The 19,356-nt window shown below is 41.4% G+C and overlaps 1 protein-coding gene across 6 annotated transcripts in view; it reads left to right on the top strand.

Annotated features, from left to right (window-relative positions):
* The first annotated feature begins 618 nt into the window (after positions 1–618).
* Positions 619–19,356, top strand: part of Rbms1 (RNA binding motif single stranded interacting protein 1) — a 219,632-nt gene continuing 200,894 nt past the window's right edge. For 2 of the 6 annotated variants that reach the window (XM_059260529.1, XM_059260528.1), the window contains exon 1: positions 624–832. In XM_059260529.1, the coding sequence (XP_059116512.1) occupies positions 758–832 (75 nt within the window). In that variant the 5' untranslated portion in view covers positions 624–757. Of the gene's footprint in view, positions 833–19,356 lie in introns of all 6 variants that reach the window. The other 4 variants (XM_059260539.1, XM_059260531.1, XM_059260533.1 and 1 more) reach the window with 4 other exon arrangements.

Here is a 19,356-nt window from a genome sequence, read left to right as displayed (position 1 = left end):
TCCTCCCCTCCTCCCCCTTACCTCCCTTCTTTCTTACGAAAATTAAAAACTCAGAAAGCCAGAGGTGCCTTCTAGGCAGTTCTTAAGCAGGGTCCACCAAACCGACTCCCCCCCCTCCCACCCCCCGACACAAAGCGATCGCCGCTCCCAAGGATTCTGTGCGCCTTCTTTGGGAGCCTGGGAGGTGAGGAGTGGTGGAAAGTCAGCCCTCACCTCCAGCGGGTCCCGGGCTCGGCGGCGCCCAAGCCCCGCCCCCGACCGCCCTTCCCCCGCGGCCCCGGCAGCCAGCCCCTCTCCCCTCTCGCTGTCGGGCGCACCCACCCCAGATGCCGCCTGGCACCGAGCGCAGCCGCCGCCGCCGCCGCCGTACTTTCCACTTGTATTGATCACTCCTAGCTCGGCTCAGCCTGCTCCCGGAGCGCAGCGCGGCCAGCGCGCCAGCCCTTGGCAGCTCGGGCACAGTCGGGCTCCCAGAGGAAACTCCTTGGGAGCGCCCTGTCCGGGGTGTCCTCTGCGCTCTGCAGTGTCTTTCTGTCTGCCTGGAAGGAGGAGGAGGAGAAGGAGGAGGAGGAAGAGCAGAAGGAGGAGGTGGAGGAGGAGGACGTCGTCTGGTCCCGGTTGGGAGGTGGAGCAGCGGCAGCAGCAGCCGCCGAGGCAGCCGCCGCCGCCGCCTCCGGAAAGGGAGAGGCAGGAGAGATTGGGATTTGGAAACCCCAAAGTGTCGGCGACCCTGCACAGCAGGCTTCCTTCCAGCTTCATGGGCAAAGTGTGGAAACAGCAGATGTACCCTCAGTACGCCACCTACTATTACCCCCAGTATCTGCAAGCCAAGGTAAGGAGGCGCGAGGAAGGGTCGCCGGAGGAGGGGACCGCGGAGGGGCGCGCCGGGCCGGGCTGGGGAGGGGCGCGCGGCGACCCAGCCGCCCCCGGGCGCAATTGCTGGGGTTGCTAACTATAGCGCTGGCTTGGGTAGAGCCGGGCTGCACGCGGGGCGGCGGCTTCCCGGGGAGCCGATCGCGGCGATCGGGTTACAGAGTCGCGGGGGGGGGGGGGGGGGAGCGACTAGACAGGAAAGGACCGCGGGCCCCTTCCTGGCCAGCGAGGAGGGGAGGGTCTCTCGGCCTCGCGGCGCCCCTCGTCCAGCTAGGGCTGGCGGCCGGCCGACGCTTGGGGCCCCGCGGCAGGACCTGCTAGTGGCACGGCTTTCCGACCTCTCCAGGGCCTCGCCCTGCGGGCGGTAACTCTGGGGTCCCCCGGAGTGGCGCGCGGGGGGGCCCCCCCTGCCCCGCCCCGCACGACTCCCCTCCAGCTCCCGCGCGCGCGACGAATGTGGCCGGAGGGGGCCGGGACCGTCTGCTCCCCGCCTCGGGCCCTGCGCGCCCGCCCCTCGCCTCTGATCTTTGTGCGGTGTGGCACTTCACCTGGTTACTGATTTCCACTTTTACGCTGGTGTTTTGGGTAGAAAAGTGGCCAAAGTTCACTCCGCATTCATTGATGTCCCTTTTAATCTTTTTCTGTAGCTTTTACGTAGGAGGGACAATGGACAGATTTCAATGCGTAGAAAGAAGTGACTTTGTATTTACTTTTCCCTTTTTGTTGTTGTTGTTGTTTTTGTTTTTAAACTACCTTCTATGTTTACCACAGAGTGATTTCCAGTTCTGCTCAAAAGTGGCCTCGGCACACTCTTGGGTAAGGACAGCTGATGACATGTAGCCATACAAATTATGGCCAGCTTTCCAGGGACCCCGGGTACTTTGTTGATGGGCCTATGCTAATTTTACAACAACAGTTCAATGCCTTCTAAACTAATTTTTAAAATTATCTGGGTTCACGAAAAGTGCATTTTACCGCCATGGAAACATCTGCCACAATTAGGGAAGGCAGAAGGTGCTGGTGGGTACACCAGCCTTCTTTGGCAGTTAACACCTAGCGTGCCCTTCTAGATCACAAAAGAATCAGGTATGGATGCCGTGTTTGAACTTTTGTTAGGGGAGTGCTTGCAGGCAGATGGGCATTTCTGACCTGGTACTGAGAAGCTATGATTCACCCTTGAAAGCTTTCTTCCTTTCAGTATGTGTGGTCCACGTTGTCCTGTTCCTACAACATACCTTAGTGTTTGTCCATGTAAAGAGGACTTGTCAGCAGAGGCTGGACATTTCCCAGCACTCACAGGCCTCTCTGCTGCTCTCTCCTAATTCTCTCTTACCTTTGATAACCAGGGATAGTAAGGTACTAGCAACTGATCACCACTGTTCGTCTCCATGTGGTTGTCATGTCATTGTTTTAAGAACTTAAGGGAGATGCTTGCTTGGTGTGTGTGTGTGTGTGTGTGAGTGTGTGTGTGTGAGTGTGTGTGTGTGTGTGTGTGTGTTCATGCACTACACTGAAGCTGTTTGAAGAAATTTTGTCACGTAATCAATGTGCTACCTTTTAGATGTGTTATATATTTAATGCACTTATTTAAATTATGCAGCATTTGGGTGCCTGAAGGACAGCCTATTCAACACTTAACTCCATGAATAATAAATACGCACATTCAGGTGAAGAAGAAAAAAAAAAGCCATGTTTCTATGCAACATTTACCTTAGTAATTTTTATGTACCATTAGTAAGTCAGAAACCAAGTACATAGCATTTAATATAGCTAATGCAATGCCATTTGGCTTCTTTTGCCCTGTAAATAATTGAAGAGAGAGACAAACGTCGAGAGCTTGCTGGAGTAATTAGGGCTGGATCCCAGGAAGCTTTAGGGCCCATTTTCTGAAAGTGTGCTTCCTGCATAAAGCGTTTAATATTGATTTGTGTTACAGTAAATGACAGTCTCAAAACATATTTTGCTGTTTCTCCTATGAAATCTGAAATCCTATTACCCTGAATCTCTTTGTTTCTGGAGAAAGGTGCGTCCTCACTTGACCTATATAATGCCGTGTTTTAAAAGTTTGGTAATTAAATCTAAACTCCCTATTGTAAAGGTATCATAATTAGTTCAGAAAGGAGCGTCTCCAAAAATACAAAGGGAGCAGATGCAGATTTGAGATAGCAGAGTCAGAGGCGGGGACATGCCCTTCTCTCTTTCTCCTTTCTGTAGTCATTGGTGAGATGGTGGTAGTGAGAGCCATTAAGAAATATGGAGCGTTTATTTGGTTTCTAGTTCAATAACAAGCATAATCTACCTGAAGAGTTAATAAACACAGCGAGAATCTGTTGTCAACAACAGGGCTGATGCTTGCCTGTGTGTGTTCTGACCTTCCTGAGATAGACTACGTCACTCTCTGTAAAGTACACTGATGTGTTTGGCTAGTCCCAACTGTTGTGAAGTGGTGTTTGAAAGCTGGATCAAAAACTAAGGAGTCGTTTGGTCATTTGAAGACTAATTTTAACCTGTGATTATGAAGTAGATGTGGTTTCGTTGGATCATGAAGGAATAGATGGATCTCATGCATTTCATCAGAGGAATAGGCAATTTTAAAAAGTACTTTAAGATGAGTTTTATTACCACACTTTCAAAAGTTGTACGTGTCAAATGCTTGTGTTAATCTATCACAGCCTGTTTTGGTAAATTTGCTTTGAAAGGTGCTCCCATAAAGCACATCAATTCTTCATTTTGCAATCAAGAAAATAACACTTCGAGCCAACAACTACATTGGTGTACATCATGTTTTGACAGGAAGAAAATGTAACAACATCTCTATGGAGCATCAGGTACCAGTGAGGCTGCTGAGAAGAGCAGGGCATGGATAGATGACATGTAGTTTCCATTATGCCTTAGCGTACAGTAACGTGGAACTCAGGCACCCAGATTTTACCCCTTATGGGGTGGTTTTGTTTGTTCTGTTGGTTTATTTCTCAGTCAGTACTGTCTTATTTAAGCAGATCTACTTTATCACCTGGCACGTTCATCCTCAAGTAGGTGTTGATAGAGCTTTGTAAAAACAAGCACACATTGTTCTAAAGACCATTCCAGATGTTAAATGACTTAGGTGATACTAGGAAAAGTGAACTTTGTGCTTCAGTTTTTAGCTGTTCAGAAAAAAAGAAAAATTAATTAACATTTTAGCTCAAAGATTTGTATGTACAAGTTGTCAGCCAGTGGCTATAGGAACTTCACTTCTGTACAGGCTAGTGTACTTGGGAGACACTATAGCATACATTAGTGCTGATGAATATGTTTGAAGGTTTGTGGGGATACAATACTTGATCCTCTCTTGAAAAAGGAGAAGTACAGGTTTTTCTTTATTTATATTGCTTTCTCATCTTTTGTACCAGCTAAAGGCAACATGACACACGTAATCTTTATTCATGTACCTTTGGTATATAGTTCTCTAACATGTATCAAAAGCTTCCCTTTTATGCCTATAACATTGTTTTCTGTACTAAAAAAATATTTTGTACTAAAGAATATTTGTTTCTGAAGTAAAACATAATCTTGTTTTAAGGTGATTTTTGTATAAATGGATACCAAAGAATATATCTGAACTCATCATCAAAATCTGAGAGATAATAAAGTAATTTGGAATTCCACTAATAAAGGCTGTAGAGACAAAACAGATCTGAACTCAGCCTCTTCATTGGATTTTTTATTTTTGGGGCGGGGGTTGAGACAGGGTTTCTTTGTGTAGCTTTGTGTCTTTTCTGGAATTCACTCTGTAGCCCAGGCTGGCCTCGAATTCACAGAGATTCTCCTGCCTCTGCCTCCCAAGTGCTGGGATTAAAGGTGTGCACCACCACTGCCCAGTTTCACTTTATTGGATTTTTAAACAATTATTTATCTTTAGTCAACAAATATTGTGCCAAACAATCTGATTCTTCTACAAATTAAGGCCATGATTCTCCGTGCCTAAGTGGCAGCTATAATAAAGTAGATGGGTTGTACAGCAGCACAAGCCATCTTAAGATGTACCTACCTTAGCTGTGCAGTGGTGGTGCACATCTTTAATCCCAGCACTCAGGAGGCAGAGGCAGACAGAACTCTGTAAGTTCAAGGCCAGCTAGGTCTACAAAGCAAATTCCAGGATGGCTAGGGCTGTTACACAGAGAAACCCTGTCTCAAAAAAAAAAAAAGAGGTACCTGCCTTTACCAGGTGAATAAAAGTTTAAAGGTTGCTTAAATGTATCAGTTTAGTAATACAGCATTTCACACTGATGCATTAACTTGATTTCCTTAGTAGGATATTATGGGTGTCTAGACATGGTGGGAAAGACTCAAAGTCATGGAAATGTTAAAGATGAAGTTACATATTGTAGCACCCTTTCTTTCAGGTATCTTCAGAGTTTGGCAGAATGCAAAATATATAGAGACACATATTGCCTCTCTGTCGAGAATGAAACTTTACGCTACTAGAAAAGAATAGTGGAAGATGTGTGAGGGGGGAGTATATGCCTTTGCATCACTACTCTGGATATTCCTCCAGTTTTTGGCAGTGTTGATTTGGGGTTTAAATTAAAAAATAGAGAATGTCCATGTAGTACATTTTCAGTGAAAAAATACTTTTACTAATATGTTACTGTGACTGTGATTTGCTTAATGGTTTATTGAAACTCTGAAGTTACTCTAACTAACCTGATCGGCAGTAGAATTTAAAGTTATAGATCTTTTAGCTAAATAGAAAATATCTCTTTTTTCCCTTTGTTTTTATGTAAGAAAGAATTTCCAGGGAAGCAAATCATAGGGTTTTTTATTTCTGCATCACATTATCTAATAAAGATACAATGAGAAAGATCTATCTAAAATGGAGAAGTTAGTGTTCTGTAAAAATGACGTGAACAGCTAAGAGTTCATTCATTCTCATAAAGAAGAGGACTTTCTTATCTAGTTTGTTTTCTACTGGGCATCCACAGTTGAACTGGTCGGTTTTTTCCAAGCACAGTGTCACAGCCCCTCTAGAAGTCTGTCTTCAAATGCACCAGTACTCCCCCGGTTCCATGCCTGATTACCAAAACGGTTGGTGCTGAACAAACGCTCACTAGCAGACTAATATTATTCATGGGGGAAAAAGGATGCAAAGTTATTTTAGGCCAGAGAAATTTTGTCGACACAAATGTACACATATAACAATTCAGCCTAAATTTCTAATTAAATCAGAGTAAAGTGTGCTGTGTACTTTCCTTTACTTTGTTTTTGTAGTGAAAATTTTCAAATGATTGTGAATTAGTAAGAACCCTTAAAAGAATTATATATTGATAGGTCAATAATTTATGCAACCAAAAGTTCCTCTCCCTCCTCCCTTTTTCTTTCTCTCTCTATTTCTGGGTGTGTGCATGAGCGATCTACAATAAAGAATATGGATGCTAGCAAAATTGCCACCGTGGTACACTCGGGAGCTCACACACAGTGAGTTGGCAATACACCCTACCTGGCCTCCTGTCGCCCACCCCTTCTACCAACCCTGCTTGAATGTCTTTGGCTTAATCTTCCAGAAAATTCCTTTTTGGAGTATATTTCAGCCATGGTGAAAGCATTTGCTCATCTAGTAATAACAACTAACCCACAAACTAAGGCTGAAATGCTGAGAGTCATTACAGTTGTTTCTCACGGCATAATCCTACACTTGGCCTCTGTCTATCTAGCCCTTACATCCAGAGAATAGAGTTTTTATCTCATTTGTTGTGATAGTTAAATAAAAAATGTCCAGAGAATATATCAAATTGTCTTCAATGAGAGAGCTTTATTCAGTGGAAAATAGCTTCAACTCCAACATGGAATGATGTCAGCTATTTAAGTGCAGCACCATAATATTTGGTGTCACATCAAGGTAAACATTGGAAAGGTGAACGTTGGACTTAGGGACGTTATGCGGGGTGGATTGAAGTACTCCTGCGTCCTCGCTATCTCATTTTAATGAATAAATAGTGGACGGTGTAGAACTTGGCGGGGCTTCATGAAAACATTCTGTAGATGATACAACTGGGAGTTTTGCCATGTGCTACACAGAAAACAGCCTCTTAGAACCACATGTGCCAGACACACACAACACACACCACACACACACACACACACACACACACACACACACACACACACACCACACATGCACAGACATACACATGCACAAACACAGACTCCCACACATGCATATCCACAGACATACACACACATGCACACACAAACACACACAAACACACACACACCTGCATACACACAGACACACACACATACACATGCACACACAGACACACACATACCTGCACACCCACAAACACCAATACATGCACACCCACAGATACCCACACATGCACACCCACAGACACACACACACATGCACACCCACAGACACACACACACACCTGCACACACACAAACACACACCTGCACACACACAGACACCCACACATGCACGCACACATGCGCACAGAGATTTGATATTGGAAACTAAACATGCCTGATTCTAGTAGGTATGAAGACAGTGGAAAGGGGATATGGTAGAATATATCCCAAACCTAACTGCCATGTGGACAACCAACCAAACATAATCCAAAATCTAATGCCATATATTTGCTTAAGGTAACTAGTTTCCTTACCATAATTATATGAATATAATTTTAATTTTCGACCAATCACAGGAAGGTAAGCATGTTGAAATGATGAGAGAGAAATAAAAAGAGATAAACAGAAGGAGGAACTGGTGTTTTGACCTCTTGACATAGCAAATCTAGGATAGCGAGCATTGTTGTTTCTCCTGTGTTGTCTTTCAGCAAATTCTTAAATGGATACACTCATCATTTTAGACGATGATGAGGAAGGAGAGGCTTTCGGATAATGACTAAAAAGATGGGTTCTCAAGGAGAGATTGCATGCTAATATGCAGCTAACTGGCGCTGTAAGCATGCAGAATCATCATCTGGTACATGATGCCCTACAGTGGCCATAATGTGTGCATGCTGAAATTAGGTTAAGTTTTCAGCTGGTTGCCTGTTGGTAGATTGTGAGGCTCACAACAGAGTAAAACACTCTGCCCATCTATTGTGTTCCTGAGTGAACCTCGTATTCATCCTCTGCATGTGACATTAGGGTGTTCCGGGGAGTGGGATATCTGCTCCCTGATCCTACACCCCGCAAAACACCAGGGAAGTCAGAATAGACACAGTATAAGAAACAAGAAAAGGGTAGTTGTAAAACAGCACACTTGGACAATAGCATTCCAGCCAGTGGTCTGAGGACAGATATACACGGTATTAAAATTTTACTGTGTTTTGCGAGCAAAAGCAGAGTTCCAACAGAAGCTACAACTAATCTGAGAATTTTAGAAAATTGGGCTTTAAATAAATGAATGGAAATTTCTTGAATTAATAATCCGCTTTATTTTATTTTGTTCTTTTGCTTTCTAATTCTCTTGAGGGCATTTTGAGTTTTAAAAGAATTACATTTTGTTGTACTTTATGTTAACCCTTCCCTTAAAATTCCATACTCAATTACTTTATTTTACATTATTCCCAGTTTTATGCTTACAAATGCGCTGTTAAGCCAACCTATTAATGCTGTGGCAGGTTGGTAATGCAATCTCTAAATGATGACATAATGGGCATACAGAAATGTTATTTGTATTGTTATATTTTATTTAAAGTAATGTTTATTTCTCCTAACCCATTAGCCATGCTTATGGAAAAAGGAAGAAAACACATTTGGGGTATGGACGTTTCTAATTAGATCTTTGCCTACATTGTGGGCACTGATGATATCCAGTGTGAGCTGGCATTGTTGAAAGATCTTTCAAAATTATTCCTGATCTTTTGTGAACATCCATTCATGGGGTCATTATCTAACTTTATTTAAAACGAGCTGCTATTCACCTCTGTAAACAGAACCAACTGCTGTAGGAGTTATACGGTCTTCTGCTATCCTCTGTGTTGGATCCAGAATTCATCCTTCCTCTGGCTGCTCCCTGGACATGTGTTACCCAGTTGGGGCTCCTGGGTCCTAGACAAAGGGATTTCAGGGAAATGTTTTTATGCCACAAAATGAGATCATTCCATAGATGCCATAAGTCATTTCACTGGTCCTGAAGGACTAGTTTCCCAGCTTTGCAAAAGTGGGCTCATTTCACAAAATACCAGTTCTATTTCCTATGAGCTGAAAAGCTGAAGATTCAGAATGGCATAGTTGGGTAGATGCCTTCACTGAATGCTGTGTCTTTAACCTGAGATTCCTGAGGGAAAAGTTACCAAAAATAAATTTCATGTCATAAGCTTACATCTGTATTAGCTCAAGTAACAATATACTATGCCCTCTGCTAGGTGTTTTGGTTTTTTTCCCCCAATTGTAATGATTCTGAGATGACAGTAAAAGTAAGTTTGCACAGGAGATCCTCTGGTAAGTGTTTACTTACCCATAGAATCACAAGAAATATCTTCATAATTTATGTTATAGGGTGTCAGGTAAAGTGTTTGGTTATATAGAAACATAAATTTTATTAGAAATTCATGATATCATCAAAGTTACTCTTCGGATTTGTCATCAAACAAAAATGAAGAATATTATGAAAATTAAAATTTTCAATAAAAATTATTTTCAAGGTATTAACCATAGTAGTCTTAAAAGCCTCTTTGCCTCCTACATAGCACAGCTCTGATTAATTCCCTTGTTTTAAACATGAAGTCTTAAAAAAAAAAGACATGTCCACATGATCATTTGCATACTTCTAGTTTAAGAAGATAGAATTGGCTTCTCGACAATAGATAGATATTGTCCTCATTCCCTATGTGATTTGTTTGATGGTTAGATACACCTTAATTTAAAAGTGAGTTAGATTTCATGTGTGTGTGTGTGTGTGTGTGTGTGTGTGTGTGTGTGTGTGTGTGCTGTGCACACTTACCAAAGTCAGGGGTTGACCTCAGATATTGTTCCTCTACAGGATGGGTCTACTTAGTTTTTTGAAACCATGTCTGCCATTGACTTGGGCTTGTGATGAGGGTTAGCTGGCTGACCAGGCAGCCCCAGGGGTCCTCCTGTGTCTTCCTCCCCAGCCCTGGGATTCCAAGCGCATGCCACAGTGCCCGGCTTGTTACTCGTGTTCTGCAGATTACACTTGGGTCCTCCTGTTTGTGCAGGAGGTTTGTGCAAGTGCTTCACCGATGGAGCTATCTCTCCAGCCATCCAATAAGGTTTATTCACCGTTCACTTGTCATTTGGTGACCCAGCGCTGGAAAGTCACTTCCTGTACAAATTGTCATACTTCAAGGTAGAGTTCTCACCCAACCCAAATGAACCTATAGAAGTAATCTACATTGTAAGTTACTAACAGGTCTACACCAATTCCATCATAGAGTCCAACCACCCACCAGAGGGTGCTTCTTGGAGAACAGGGTGAGTGTTAAGAGTTGGAATTCCTGGGGCTCATCTTTGCCTTTTTCAGGAGCCAGGGGACATATGACTTGGTTTAGAGTTCTGTAATAGGGCTTTGAGCTTTTAGGACTGGGGAATGGACTTCTAGAAGATGAGAGATGTGCTTCATGACATCAGAGAAGTAAGACATTTACAAAAGCAGTTGTTGATGCTGGAGCTTCCAGCTGTGGCCAAGCCCTGGGGGCCCTCCTCACTCATAAGCTCTCCACTCTCCAGTTTTCTTGTTCTAGACTAAGAGGTAATCTCTGGTTTGCTAACCTCTTCTTCCCAATTAAAGAATAGCAGCCCCACAGTGCAGTATCACTAATCCTTGTCATCCCCAGCTCATACTGATTCATGATTAAAGCCTCTCATCCATCCTTCAGCACCCTTCAGCCCTGAGCCACACAAATCTGGCATGGCTGGAAAGAGGAAAGAAGCACAACAAGTCCCAGTCTATCTAGTTCCATGGCTTCGTTTGCTTTCATCCCAGTCCTGGGAGGGCTCAGAACTCCTGGGGAACCTGGGGGATGGGGTTGGGTCGTCTTGAGACAGTATGCATTTCTATTTACTAAGTTTTTACCTAGAATCTTCCTTTGGAGCATAGATCAAGAATTCGCCCCGAAAGGAGAGGAAAGAATGAAACAGCCCATGCTTAAGAAGACCTCTTGGCATTTTGTTCTGGATTGTGGCTCAATCACCTTCTGCTATGAAGGGCTGGATAAACCAATGTTCACCAGTCTCAGGGTGTTTTCTCTCTGCCTTTCCCCCAAGCCCTCCCTTCAGCTTTCCTTCCTACCCTAACAATTGAGCCACTGTGGGCTGACTTCAGAGCGCTGACAGGTGGTGGTGCTCTGGGTAGACTCCACGGTGATGTCACAGGGAAGCTACTCTCTCTTGATCTGCTCAGATCTAGGACCAAGTGTGTCCCATTTACTTGCACTAAAATAGTCTTTATTACCTTGTAAAGCTACAGATTATGACTAAGAATTTGCTAACTACAGTTATCCTTTTGAATTGGAGTTTTCTTCTGATTTCTTACCCAACTTTAGGTGGAAATTTAAAATATAGTTTTATTTGGTAATGCATAAGTGTTACAGAAGCATTGATATGAGGTCATACTTTGAAAAAGATATATAATTAACATACTATAAACTATTTTGGTGACAAATGTGTATTCTTGATGAGATTATAACTTAAGTATGAATAATCAAATAGTAGGTTTACAATTTTTTTCTTAATCTACAGTAAAATAGAAAGTCACACGTAATCATTTTTCTATTTCTTAAGTATTTCAGAGTTTACTTAACAAATAATTACAAAAGAATTCCACCTATTTTAATTTAGAAAAGACTTGAAACAGTATGTTTCTTACTTGGTAGCAGTTTCCCAGATTTAAATTTTAATAGCAGAAATCTTAAACATTGATTTTGATTTTTCTTTGTTTGTTTTGTTTTGTTTTTTGAGACAAGGTTTCTCTGTGTATATTCCTGGCTGTCCTGAAACTCACTCTGTAGACCAGGCTGACCTCCAACTCACAGAGATCCACCTGCTTCTGCTTCCCAAGTGCTGAAATTGAAGGTGCCCACCCCCACTGCCCAACTGATTTTGATTTTTAAGAAGGAGATATTTTTTTTTAGCAAACCAAAAAAAAAAGTTTGAGATGATATTGGGTAACACTTAGTCCTCTTCTGTGTCTGTCACAGAATTCAGATGCATGTCACAGCTGCACTGGGTCTTCCAAGGCGCGTCCTTTAAGGCTTCAGAATTTGATTTGACTGGAGCTGAGGGTCGAATGTGAGATAAGTGCGATGTGATAGTGATCTGTGTCTGGAACATCAGCTTTCCAAGGCTGCAACAGCACTTTTCTTTGTTTCCTGTTTCTTTGCCTCTTAGATACAAATTTTGCTAAACCCAGCAAATGGGGTCGTTTTTGTTTGTTTTTCAATATGCAAATGCTCCTGTCTCCCTTTGTGGTGGAAATAAAGCCAGGCGTTTAAATATCTATACCAGATATACTGTAGCTACAGCTCTTCTCCACAACTCAAGCACATTATGTAAACATTATCTAGTTGAGATTATATACATGGAACTCACCTGACTGACTTCATTAAACTGGACAAACACCTACGGAGCAGGCACTGTGTTACACCCTGAAAAGTGTGAATATGTAGTGAAGAATGACTTGTACCACTATGCAGCACAGTGAGGTAACACATTTGGTTAAAGATTTGCATTGAGATAGAATGCATTGCATGGTAAAATTATATATATTATATATATTCTAAACAAGTAGGTTTTTATAGTCACATGACAGATCTCTAGGTGACAATATAACATTTCCAGCTCCCTAGAATATCCTCATTTGTACCATCCACCCATAGCTTCTGCCTTTTTTAATTTAGAATTTAATTTTCTGAAGTTTGTTTACCTGTTCTTCTACTTCCTGAAAATGAATTTCAACCGTCTGTCTCCTCCTGAGTTTGTTCTCTCTAGCTCATCATTGTTTTGGTTTGACTCATTGGTGTTATTATACGTGAAGTGTTTTTAAAATCCCATGTAGTAGTCTATCACCGATAGACCGTATTGTATTTATCCATTCTATTATTCATGGGTGTTTGGATTATTTCAATTTGGGGCTATTTTGCATAAAATTGCTATAATTATTGTTGTTCATATCATGCCTTCAATGCATTACTCCTAATAGTGGAATTACAGGTTGTGGGGAATGTGTGTGTTCAGCTTTAGTAGATATTAACAGCTTCCAATTCTGCCAACAACACACAGAAAGCTAGCTGCTCGGCACCCTCAGTAATATCTGGTATTGTCAGTCTTTATTCTGTACTGCTGGTTAGAGTCCCTCACTTAGTCCCTCCTACCCTCAGTCTCCATTTCTCTTTCCCTTTCTCTTCCCTTCCTCCTTGTCCCCCCTCCTCCCTCCTCTCCTCCTCCTCCTCCTTTGTCTCAGCTTCATCTTGTGTTCCTTCTCCCCTCCCCCCCCCTTTTTTAGAATGATTCTGAACTTCTGGGTTCAAGTATATGTCACCTTGTCTAGCTTTTTATAAAACTTATTGGTCAGTTAGTGTCCTCCTGTGAAGTCTGTTTCAAGTTTTCTGTTCACTTTTTAAAAATAACAGTTTTCTTGGGCTATGATACGCATAGCATAGAACCACTTTTCATTTCCTTTGTTATTGGCTTGCCTTTTTATTGCTTTGTGGGCTTTTAAAATATATTCTGGAAGCCATCTTTCATCAGGCATGTATGAGGGTATCTCCTAATTTTTAAATTTTCCCATTCTGTCTGACATCTTTTAATAAATGGAAGTTCCTCATTTTAATGATGGCCATTTGCCAGTCTTTTATGGTCCTTGCCTTTGGTGTCTCAAGGCAGTCTCTGCTGCTTTGAGGTCATGGGTGTAGTTTCCTCCTTCCTTCTAGAAGCAGTACTTTGTTCCCCAAATTCAGGTCTGCAATCCATTTCTAATTAGTCTCTGTATATCGTATGTATAAGCTCAAGATTTTTCCCATCTGGGTGCATAATGACTCGGCACCATTTGTTGAAAAGACGTTTTCCCTTTGTGAATGTCGGTGTTGCTTTTTAAGTCAAGTGACTGCATTTGTGTGGGGTTTGTCTGCATTCTTGTGTGGTTCCACATTTAGCCGTGTGCCCATACTTCATTGTCTCAATTACTGCAGCAATACAGAACATGTATACTTTGTAACATTGAACCACACCAGGCCTTTTACAATTCCTTGCAAATTTCAGTATCACTTTGTCTGTTTTCCTTCAAAAAGAAAGGCACTAGAATTTTAAAAATTAAAATGATATGAAATCCATTTAAAAAGGAAGAAATGATCAACTCTGCTGAGTCTTCCAAACAGCAGGTGTGATGGCTTTTCTCTTGACGTGATTAATAAGAACAGCAGAAAGCTATTCTTAACTGTTTTGTTTACTAAATGTATCCACTAATTTCTTTAAAACCTGTAGTATGATAGTTGTTGGCATAAACTGTGACAAAAATAACTTCTTTGAAGAGAGAATGAAAATATTCATTGTCAAGAATCAAGATTAAATTTGAAAGGCAGTTTGCCATGGACACTTACCCTTTAAGGACAAATGGCATCCTCTGAATCGTTCATTTATTCTGGTCAAGATACACTCTCCTGCTTCCCTGTCTTCGCTTGGAAACTTTATTTGGTCTGGTCCTGAAGCTATGCTGCCACATCTTATGGCATGTATGTGTGAACATAGCAATACATTTAATTCAACTATTTTTGTGTGGAGGATTTTTGACATCCTTTACGATTTTTTTTACATAGGCATCTGTTATAGTGAAAACAAAGCCTGGGATTTCTAGTAGTAACTTCTGAACAATAGATAATGCAGCCCTCTGGGTTTCACCTCCTTCAAAACTTTTCTTAGATGTTCCGAAAACTTTACATATATGCTTTTCTTGCCTTATAAAGTTTTAAGCTCTGATTATTGCCATAGTCAACCAGCCAAGAACAACCATGTAGAACCTTCAAAGCGTATTAGTTCTGGCTAGGTTGGCCTAGGGTGAGTGGGTGGTTGAATAGATGATTTCTGAAGTTCCTTTCAACTTTAAAATTTATGATTCTGGGAATTTATAACATCCAAGAACCACAGAATGCTAGAATTGGAAGGAACTTGAGGACCATCTGGTCCAAGGCTTCCTTCTGCAGATGAGAATGGCTGTACAGACTGGAGAGACTAGAGGGGCACAGGGTATAAGTGCCAGGGGAACCCCAGTTCAGGGCTGGGTCTGATGTCACGTGACTGTTCAGTGCCATGGCCAGGAAGGAAGAAAGAGACCTCATGTGAGCTTCAGGAATCACGCCAGGAAACCGATCGCAAGATTGGATGGGACAAGTGTCATGAGCTGGTGTTAACAGGAATCAGTAGTTGTCAGTCTCTGAGGTCATCCTGCAGGGAAGGCTGGCTGGATTGCCTCACTTTCTTCTACCAGCCTGGCCACTTCTACTTTGCCAGAGCCAGGCACTGGGCCAGCTCAGATTTTCTCAAGGGTTTCTGTCCCGTTACAGAGCAGCTGAGCAGCTCATAGTGGGTGGGGCCTGCTCATTCTCTCTATAGGTCCTAGACTATCTGTGTCCTTGTTCTGTTTTTGGGTTCTTCATTTACCATGTCCCTAAGGGGCTTTGTTTTCATGCTTATAAGGTAAACCCCAAACTGCTTCATTCTTTCTCCTGTCTCTCCCCTGCCATCAGTGACTTACTGTAACCCACTTGGTCCACACCAGCCACAAACACAGTGGCACTTTGATTAAATATCTCCTCTATTTCTTAGGTTTTCTTGCTCATCTTCTTAATGGGAAGTATGTTCTTCTGAAGTCAACCACTGCACGGTAGCCTCCAGTTTTCTTCCAAGATATGGTGTTCGGTTGGTAGGAAGATGACCTGAGACACTCCATCTTGCAATCACACCTCAGGACCTGTCTTAGCTAGGTTTTTGGATAACCTTGGAAAGACAAAGGCACAGTGAGTAGCATCAACTGGCCCCAGTACCACTGGCACAGCTTTCCTCCTGTGCTCTTTGGGTATAAGTCTTACATCTGCAAAACTGGCTGTGTGCTGTGCAGTAGGGGAATCAAATACAGAAACTGGGATATATTAAGTAAACAGGAGATAATGCTGCTTCTGCAAGGACCAAAAGATCCACTGAGGCCACCTTAGTTCATGTCCATGCATCAAAGATTATTTACAGGCCACTGACTCTTTGGCAAAATGTATGATTTAAAGTTGGACCATAAGGAGGCATGATTAGTAAAGGCTAATTAGAGTTTAATAAAAATGGAACATTATTTTGAAATAATTGAAGTCCATTGGAAAAGATGGGTTTATTATATTTGACAGACACTCAGCTCCGAAGGATGGCGTGAGTCAACTGTGGCTATTTTGATTTTCACTTACTTGTTTTTCACTGTTTCGAGCATCTTCTGCCTCCAACCTTTCCATCATCCTCGAAGTGTGTGCAACAATAACTGGCAGACTCTGGAAGCTCCGGGAACTGTCAGAGAGGGCTGTTGGGCAATTTTAAATCCCGTTATCTGTAATCGAACCAAGCTGTGCAGACCACTGTTATTTGACACATATCATGGGCAGGGAGACTGCAATGTTTAAAGGATGTGGAGAAGCATACCCGTGTAGACAGTTGAGAGAACCTTTTATTATGTGGTAACTGGCTGCTTGGGCTGAAGATCTTCTTAGTTGAAATGGAGGAAATTGTTGTTAACACGTTAAATCAAAAGATTTTGCTGTTAATTGTATTTATGTGTAAATAAATTTTTTTTCTGAATCTTTCCCAAACACAGCAGTAGCCTTGCATTTTGATTTCTTTATTTAATCTTTCTCTGTGAAAGATAGCCATGCTTGCCACCTTAGAAGCTGAGTACATTGTTTGTCTGAGTTAGAAATGTACACAATCAAAGAGGGAATTAAAGTTTGAAAGCAAAGTGAAATATCAGAGCAATAGTTGGGGCATTTTTGAATGAATGTTTTTATGAGATTTTATTTATTTTTATTTTATTTTAGTTTTAGTTTTTGCCTGTATGTTTTTCTGTGTATCAGTTGCATGCAGCACCCACACAGGCTGTAAGAGGGCGTAAGAGTCATCTGGAGCAATTACAAATGCTCTACATGGATGCTGGGAATCAAACCCAGGTCTTCTGTCAGAGCAGCTGATGCTCTTAGCTGCTGATCCATCTCTCCAGCTCCTTCCTTGGATTATGGGACACTTCCTTTCTCAACCAAGTTGACTTCCTAACTTACAAGTTTCTCCTCACTTTTTCAATGTATTATGAAGCAAAGTTTACTCACTTTTTAAAATACACAGGCATACAACCTAAATAGTTCTCCAGGGGTGCCTAAACACTCCAGCAGAATGAAACTTCATTCTTATGAAATATAAAAATGTGGGGGACACAGGGTTTATTAATTGGATTTTTCTTCATTTTACTTTCACTTTGAGTGGTATTTCATTTAGACTACACATATAATAAATTTATTTACATTGGATGTTGGGGAAAGACATAGAAATAAAACATTATGAAGTTATACATATCTTTGATAGGTTTAATATAGCATCCTTATACATTTAAGGCTTTTCCCCCTAGTGTAACAGGGTCTTGTTAGGTAGCTGATGTTAGTCTTGACTTCTTGATCCTCCTGAGTGCTAGGGTTATAGGTCTACCACCAATGCCCAGCAAAAATGTAAGATTCTTAAAGATAAGAAATATTGTTTTTGCACCTACTATAATATTTTGATATTTAATAAACTTGGTTGGATTTAATTTACTTAAGAGAAATGGGAGGCACCCACAGATTTCTGTAGGGACGGCATGCATCCACTTCAAATGCACACATGATTAGATTAAACATGAGCTCCTAAAGCTAAATTACCTAAGCGGTATAACCAGCACAGAGTGTTTCTGTTAGTCCAACCCTTGTGTCCTCTCAAGGATCACTGCTGTTAAGTGCCTCTGTCTTGTCACATAAGTACTTTATAAAGGACAAGAACAAGATGATCGATGACTATTTTAAAGTAAATGCAGTTGGTATGTCAGGGTGCAGTGGTGTGCTTCTGTATTCCAACTTCTGGGGAAACCCAGGAAGGAGGCTCAGTTCAGCTGAGGCATACAAAATCCTGGTAGACAACATTGCAAGAAGGCCTCTCGAGCAAAACCAAGCACAGTTGTCTTTTGCCTTCCACAGGAATAGGTTCCAGGCACCTCTCCCCAACAAATACCCCAATCTGCAACTGCTAGGGCTGCTTGAGTGGAATACATTGTATCTGCATATTACCTACACACTTCTTCCCATAGTATTTAAATCATCTCTGATTACTGATAACACCCATACAACATGAATGATGTATAAGTCATTGTTGTTATACTATACTGCTTTTTAATTTGTATTTTTGTTATATTGTTATGCTGTTTTTCTCCCCAAATATTTTCAGTTATGGTTCATTGAATCTCAGAGTGTGGAACCCTCAGAGACAGATAGCCAATTGTGTAGCTTTTGTATATAGAAATAGAGGGGCACTAAAATGAAAATGTTTAGTATAGTTTTTCAAGTAACATAGATGAGGCATTGTTATTTAAAATTTTGAACAATTATTTTAAAAGTAAAAAAAGAATAAAGGATCACATTTCTAAAGTCTGTATCATAGGATCAACTATAGGTTGTTTAGTGAGATCCTTACATGATGAGAATAAGTGATGCTGTGAGTTAAGTTTTTATAGGAAACATAGACCATACTCAGACTTATTGTGGAAGGAATAGTTACTGAAGACTATCTACTGAAAAAATTCTCACAAAACTTAGGCAATCCAAAACAAGTAATGGCATATTCTATAAAGAATGTGTAAAAAAATTAAATTTATATATTACTACTTTTCTTGATGAATAGTTTTGCTTCCTTTCCTTGGCAGTGTGATTTATTATCTTCTTAAAAATCTATTATTACTCAAGGATTATAAAGATGTATTTAGTGGATACCTACTATGCACATAGAAAGGATAACTTGGTAAGAAAATTAGCTGTGGGTGGAGCTGCGCCTTGCTTCTGACATTAAAACCTCCAAACCAGTGTTGGCATTGTGTTTTGAGGTGACACTGTCAAGTGGCATTGGGGAAGTTCTTATGTAATTAGTCACAGAGTCAATGCAATTCTCTCTAGCAGAGCTTCAGAGTGATAGGAACATTCTTTGTCTGTCACTAAACTCTGAAGATTGTTAAGTGTTTGAAGTTGGACTAGTTTGACCCGGGGATGAAAGCTCTAAGTTTTAGCCACATTCGGCTCTTGCAATGGACATATGTGGCTAGAGTAAACTCACATAAACCACGACTCCCTGATTTAATTTTTGTGAATCCATTTTGAAATCAGGAGGTGGATCTTGCCATGTCAGGTTTTCTAAACTTGCTGGTGACCAACATGCAAAGAGGAAAAAAAAAAAAACAAAACCAAAGAAGATGAGAAGATCCTAAGCCTTTGGCTACTC

This window comes from Peromyscus eremicus, chromosome 4, assembly GCF_949786415.1.
Source record: "Peromyscus eremicus chromosome 4, PerEre_H2_v1, whole genome shotgun sequence".
NCBI classification, from domain to species: domain Eukaryota; kingdom Metazoa; phylum Chordata; class Mammalia; order Rodentia; family Cricetidae; genus Peromyscus; species Peromyscus eremicus.
The sequence above is the reverse complement of the archived record's forward strand: the minus strand, read 5'-3'. Positions and strand labels throughout refer to the sequence as shown.